We start from the raw sequence: 7,127 nt of genomic DNA on the forward strand, positions 1-7,127 counted from the left end.
GGAGATTGTCCCTCCTTCCCCGGCAGAGCATCTGGTGGATTTGAACCATGCGCCTCTGGGATTGTAGTTGCAGCTCCTTACCACTAGGCCACCAGGGCTCCCCTGCATCTAAATTTTTTTAAAAATATCTACATATATTATTTTAAAATTAAATTCTCTTATTTACTTAGACACTCAACAGTAAAAGGTTAGTAACTTGGAAAAAAAATTAGTAACTCAAAGTCATTAGAAAATTGACCAAATAAAAAAAGTTTATGTAAAAAAAACATGTTCTTTTAGTTGTTGTTTTGCTGCACTGACTATTAGAGACCCTACAGATTAGCTCAGAACTGCCCCACGAAGTTTCCCACATTGAAATACTTACTAAAAAGAGTAAAATAATTTTCTAACAAAGAAAAGTCAAACATAAACATCCTCACAGGCACTATGAAAACATCAAGTAAAGCAGGGGAAAAAAAAAAGGCAATTCTCTTAGTTCAATGGATTTCTCAAATCTATGACACAGTTATTCTGTGCCATGAAGTCAGAACCCGCTCAGAGATGGCCCTCCAGCGAGTTTTCAGAGGCTCTTCATCCCATGCAGGAGACTGCCCATCTTCCTTCTGAGCAGGTGGGGGATTTAAACCCCTTTGGGTCAGCAGTGCATATCCTTACTCAGCAGACCTCCCTCTATGGCACAGACAACGCACAAATTTAAACTGCTCAACCAGTCAGAACAGTGAATTCCATGATCCACCTACCGAATCAGCAGCCAAATGGTTATTTGCATTGGTGAACTCGGACACCAGCTCATCAGCCACTTCGTTATATGATGTGGTTCCTTTCCGCTGAACTTTCTCACATACTTTCATCGAAAAATGTCTCAAGCCTTTCCCATTTTTATCTCCTTTTTTGCTTCGTTTACTAAAAGAGAGGAGAGAGAAAATCGTTTTATCTTATTAAGCTTATTAAGACTTCTTTTATAGAAACTCTATAAAATAGCAAGTGAAGATAGCAATTTAATGCTTTACTTAGGTGGTGAAATTTAACACTGAATTTAAAATAAATGCTTTTAGTATTTTGTCTTAAGAGCATAATAGGCTGGAAGCTCGAGTGCTTTTTCATGTACCTCATTCAATTAACAAATATGGACTTTAACTGAATATATTCCCCTACACACATTATACTCACTTATTGTGTGATGCATTTTCCTAGAAACCAAAAGTAACGAAGACTTTGTCCAGCTTGCACTTGAGCCTATACTTACTCTTTTTGTAATCTAAATAGGGTGAAACCAGGCTGCTCCTTGGAGGCAAGGATTCTGAAGCTTTGTCTGACATACTCTGGACATGTTGCAAGGAGGGACCAGTTCTTGGAGAGGGACATCATGCTTTGGAGGGTGGAGGGACAGAGCAGGAGGTGAAGACCCTTGATGAGATGGATTGACTCAGTGACTGGGGTAATGGGGGTAGGCGTATTAGAGACAATAAGATTGGCAGAGGACAGAGCAGGGTTTAAGGCTGTTGCACAAAGGGTCGCTGTGAGCTGCAGGTGACTCAATGGCATATAACCACAACAACAAATAAGTTTTGCATAAAGTGTCATCATCCCAGTCTCACTCCAGTGGCCTAGTGGTAAGGAGTTGCCAAAGGTGTGTGGGTCAAATCTACTAGCTGCTGCTCTGTGGAAAAATGATGGCCAGTTTCCTCCCATGTGGTAACTGCCTCTGAAAACCCACTGGAGGGTCAGTTCCAACTTGAAGGTACACAACAACAAGAAGGGGTTCATGCTAACTGCATACAAACAAGGTCTGTCCTGGAGAGGGTGAAGCCAAGTTGCTCCTTGGCAGATCTCATGTCTGGAAGAATGGAGGGACAATGCAGGACAGGAAGACCCTGGATGAGATGGATCGACTCACTATAGGACAGGGTTCAAAGCTATTGTGCATAGGGTTGCTATGACTCGCATAACAACAATAATCTGGTGACATTAAATGACACACATGATGCTGTGTGCTACTATCATTACTACCAACTTCCACATGTTCTATGTGCCCTCAAGTTGCCTGTGACTCATTGCGATCCTATGAACAATGGATCTGAACCTTGTCCTATACTGTATCATCCTCATGATCTGAGGTATATCAGAACTCACTGCTGTACCCACTTCTGCTGGCTCACTGAACACAGTATATTATACATTCTTCATCAACACAATTCAATTAAAATTAAGTTAAAATTCTTTAATTTTCCTTGTTGTTGATTGTCCTCGAGTCGAGCACAACTCATAGTGATCCTATGAACAAAAGGCCTAAAGCCTTTCTATTACTGCCGACATTTATCAAAGTTCATAGAGTTTCTGGAGGGAGGTGGATGCCACTCCTGCTTCCAAACCTTTATTAAACTGGGAGCTCCACTAACCACTGTCCACCGTGAGTAACCATTATGGCATCTGACACTCCAATGGCACAAGGTTCAGCATCACAGCAACCCCAGATTACCTCAGTACCACATATTGACAGAAGAGTGCTGTACCACTCAGAAGAATGTTCCTCCAAAATATAGTAACAACCAACTTTAAATACAAAGGACCTCCCAAAGGTCTTGTTCTTCCTTAGTCATTCCTAAGTCCAACTTTCACATGCATGGCTTAGTATGGCACACTTGTCTTTAAACTGACATCCTTGCTCTGTAGCACGTTAAAGAGGTCCTCAACAACAGATTTGCCTCATGGAACACACCTTTTGAATTTTTTTTTTTTTGGCTTGCTGCTTCCACGGGTGTTGACTGAAAATTCAAGTAAAAGGAAATCCTGGACTGCTAATGCCAACTTTTTCTCCATCTACCGTGATGTTACCTATTGAAGCAGTGAGGAGGATTTTTCTTTTCATGACGTTTAGATGTAATCCATATTGAAGTCTTCTTCAGAAAGTGCTTCAAGTCCCCTTCATTTTCTGCAAACAAGGCTGTGTTGTCTGTACAAGGCAGGTGGCAGAGGTTCCCCCACCCTGTTACCACACTCTTCTTCATATTCTTCATTTCCTTCTCAGACACAGGCTGAACAGATATGGAGGAAAGGATGCAACCCTGATGCACACCTTTCCGATTTTAAATTATTCCCTTGTTCTGTTCAAACAACTGCTTCTTGGTCAACAAACAGGTTTTACCTAAGCACAATTAACTGTTCTGGGATGCCCATTATTTTCAATATTAGTCAAAATCTGTTATGATCTACGCAATTAAATGCTTTTCCATAGTAAAAAAAGCAAAAGTAAACACCTTTCTAGTATTCTCTGCTTTCTGCCAAAATTCCACTGATATCAGCAATAATATTTCCATTTCATGGCCTCTTCTGAATTCAGCACAAATTTCTGGTAGTTTCCAGTTGATGTATTACTCTAGGCATTTAAAAAATAATCTTAAAGAAAGTTTTACTTGTCTGTGATATTGATGATAATTTCTGTAGTCTATTCAATGTGCCTTTTTTTAAAGTGGACACAAATAAATAGAGATTTATTCTAATCAGTTGGCCAGGTAGGTGTCTTCCAAATTTGTTGGTATAGATTAGTGAATGCATCCAGGACTTTATCTGGATTAGCATCTCAGCTGACATTTCATCAATTCCTGGAGCATTGTTTTTTGCCCACAGAATCCTTCCACATTGCAAGGTATGGCTTGAAATTGGCCTTCAGTTCTTTCAAGCTGAGAAATGCTTAGCATGATCTTTTGGTTTTCTAATTCCTGATCTCTTCACATCTATTAAAATACTATGCTTTGTCTTCTCAAGCTGTCCTGTGAAATCTTCTCTTCAGCTCTTAGTTCATCATTCTTTCTTTCACTTTAGCTTTGCTCTGGTCAAGGGCAAGTTTCACAGTCTCTACTGATGATGTATTTTCATCTTTTCCTTATTTCCTGCCTTTCTATTGAACTTTTGCTTTCTGCACGTATAATGTCCTTAATATCATCCCACAACTGCTCTTGTCTTTGGTCATTACTGTTGAATGTCTCAAATCTATTCTTGAGACAGTTTTTAAATTCGGATGGGATATTCTCAAGGTCCCATTTTGGTTCTAGTGTGTCGTACATTTACGATGTAAAATCGTTCCTGAAGCCTATTTATTCTGAGATTTTAGTCATGAAAAGAGAGTCTAGATAGAATTTTCTCTTTGAATTGTAAGCCTTTATCTTGCTTTCTGCTCTACTCTACACAGCAAAGTATTTACATATAGGGGAATGGGCAATCTACCAGCTAATTAAAAATGCTTCATTGATGCATCACATTTTCAACATTCTTTACTCTCTCTGATTTTTTATCTCTTTATTTGGCTTACAAGTTTCATTCCTCGTCTTTTAAAAATTTATGACCAAACAGCAACTCTCTATTCTTGACTTCTTGCCCTGAAATTTTTCTAATATTTCCCCAGATCTACAGAGAAGAACAAGTTCCAAGTAAGAAATAGTCTTATTTTAAAAAGAAACAAAGCCTTTATCCATTAGCAGTCAATCCCCATCTCTTTTTTAAAAAATAAAATTTTTATTTTATACTGGTTTACTTACAAAGTTTGTATACACTACTTTTCATACTGGATTGTACCCATTTCCATTACCTACAACCCCCATTTGTTAGTAACCAATATTCCATTTTCTGTTTCTATGAATTTGTGTATTCTTCAAAGTCAACTTTTCAACCTTCTATTTTCTAGCATCTCTATTTCTGTCCTGTCCAATGTGCTCTACCCACTGTTATCTGTAGATCAAAGTTTTGGGGCATGAAGGATGTGCTACATTCTCTTGTTTCTTTGCTGATGGTCAAGACATTCCTCTTCTGCTCCTGGATCAGCTAAATTTAATGGTGAGATCAGCCAAACCCTTTGTGGACTGGTGAAATTAACCAACTCCCTTGTAGATAGCCTAACACACCCTATTTGCATATTCCCACCCATCCACATGGAAAAGGCAAATTCAAGAGCTAGGCAAGTAATTTTGAACAATAAACACATATATACAAAGTAGGGGGATTCTACAAAGATGGCAGGAGCAGCATATTACAGAATCTTCAAATTTCACAAAGAAAAGTAACTAGTTAGCAAACTCTAAAAAGCCATTGATGATATCTATAACAAAACTAGATGATGAACAGTTTTCCCAAATCCCACAACACATACACACACATAGACACTCTCTCTCTAGCCAAAAGGTATGTAAGTGGGGTTGTATTAAAAACTCAATTCCATCAAGGCCCCTGAACTCACAGTGACCCTACAGGATGGGGCCGGAAGGGGGGAATGTCGGTAAGTGTTCGAGGTAAACTTAAAGAAGTAGAGTTCTATCTTCCTTCCAAAGAAGAGCTATTGAATTAAAATTGTCAATCTTTTAGTTAGCTTAATCCACAGTACCATCTGGGCTCCTCAAAAAAAAGTACAAAATGGGACTGCATCTGAGAAAAGGTTAACCTCCAAATAGTCACCTTGAATTTAACTAGAAAGCACAACAAGATACTTTGAGAACAACCACTGAAAGGAACGTTCTGTCCTGTTTTAATACTGGCTGGGGGAAAGATGAGCCATCTCCTTCTGTGCCATTTACTGCCTCTGAAAACCCACTGGAGGGTCAGCTCTGAGTCCATTACAACCCGCAGTACACAACAACAACAATGGCTGATACCTGGGACCCATAATAATGGCTACAGACGCTTAAAAAAAAATCTAATTATGTTACGAAACTGAGAGGGACAAATACTGACTAGTGATGAGTCCCACACAGGCATATAATATAAAGAAAATAACAATATCTGAAGAAAAAAATGAAAGAAATAGAATATACTAATTGCCATAATTCAAATGAATTTTTAAAAATTATTACATATTTGGAGAGTACAGACTCATCATATGTATTACACACACACATTTATGTGTATGATTCTCTCACTGCTGTAGATTCTGAACCAACTCATAATCATGACTCATAACTTTATAGCCTTACACGGTGTTTCCAGGGCTGAAACGGAATGGAACAAATTATCCATCTTTTTCCCACTGGTGGATTAAAACCACCAGAGAGGCGTGGCCTCTGGGTTAGCAGCCCGATTCTGTGTGTACCAGCAAGTTGGAATTGACCCACAGTTGACCCTCCAGTGGGTTTTCACAGGCAACAAATTGCATGGGAGACTGCCCCTCCTTCTCCCATGGAGAAGCTTGTGGATTCAAACTGAATGCCTTTGGGATTGCAGCACTGTTTCTCATGTGTGTGTGTACATATTGCTGTTGTTAGGTTCTACTGAGTGGAGTACGACTCACACCAACCCTTTGAACAACAGACTGAACCCTGTCCTAGCCTGGGTCATCTTCACACTTCCTGACATATTAGAGCCGATTGTAACAATCACTGTGTCAATCCACTGGTTGAGGGTCTTCCACTCCTACGCTGACCCTCTACCCTACCCAGCATCATGTCCTTTTCCAAGGAATAGCACCTCCTAGCAACATGCCTGAAGAATGTTAGGCAAAACCTCATCATTCTTGCCTCCAAAGAACAGTCCACCTGCACCCTCTCCAAGACACATCTATCTGTTCTCTTGGCTGTCCATGGGATGTTCAGTGCTCTTCTCCAACACCACAGTTCAAAGGCGTCAATACTTCTTCTGTCATCCTTATTGAGTCCAGCTTTTAGATGCATAGTAAGTGATCACAAAGACTATTGCCTGAATCAGATGAACCTTAGACCTCAAACTGATGTTTTTACTCCTCAATAATTTGGAGAGGTTCCTAACGATTTTCCCAGTGCAATGCATCTCTTTATTTCCTGACTGCTGGTAACAAGGGTGTTAATTGTGGATTCAAGCAAGATGAAGCTGTTGACAGTTTCACATATATCTATGTAGTGAGAGTACCAGGGAACATTAGTGGCCTAGTGGTAAGAAGCTGCATTGCAACCCCAGAGGCATGTGTTCCATATCCAACAGCGACCCAACAGTACACAACAACATGTTGTTGTTGTTATGTACCGTCGAGTCGCTTGCGACTCATAGCGACCCTATGTACAACAGCCCTAAACTCCGCTCTGTCCTGTGCCAACCGCACTGTCTCTGATACTCCCATCCCAATTATCCCAGTCACTGAACCAATACACCTCATAGAGGTCCTTCCTCTC

General features: G+C 39.9%; 1 protein-coding gene across 2 annotated transcripts in view; it reads right to left on the reverse strand.

Annotated features, from left to right (window-relative positions):
- Window positions 1-7,127, reverse strand: part of TFDP2 (transcription factor Dp-2 (E2F dimerization partner 2)) — a 100,156-nt gene that overhangs the window by 38,994 nt on the left and 54,035 nt on the right. For both annotated transcript variants that reach the window (XM_006895102.1, XM_006895103.1), the window contains one exon: window positions 741-903. In XM_006895102.1, coding sequence (XP_006895164.1) covers window positions 741-903 — 163 coding nt within the window. The remainder of the gene's footprint in view (window positions 1-740; window positions 904-7,127) is intronic.

Source organism: Elephantulus edwardii, unplaced genomic scaffold (assembly GCF_000299155.1).
Source record: "Elephantulus edwardii isolate Elephantulus edwardi_28Jun2011 unplaced genomic scaffold, EleEdw1.0 scaffold00158, whole genome shotgun sequence".
Lineage (NCBI taxonomy): Eukaryota > Metazoa > Chordata > Mammalia > Macroscelidea > Macroscelididae > Elephantulus > Elephantulus edwardii.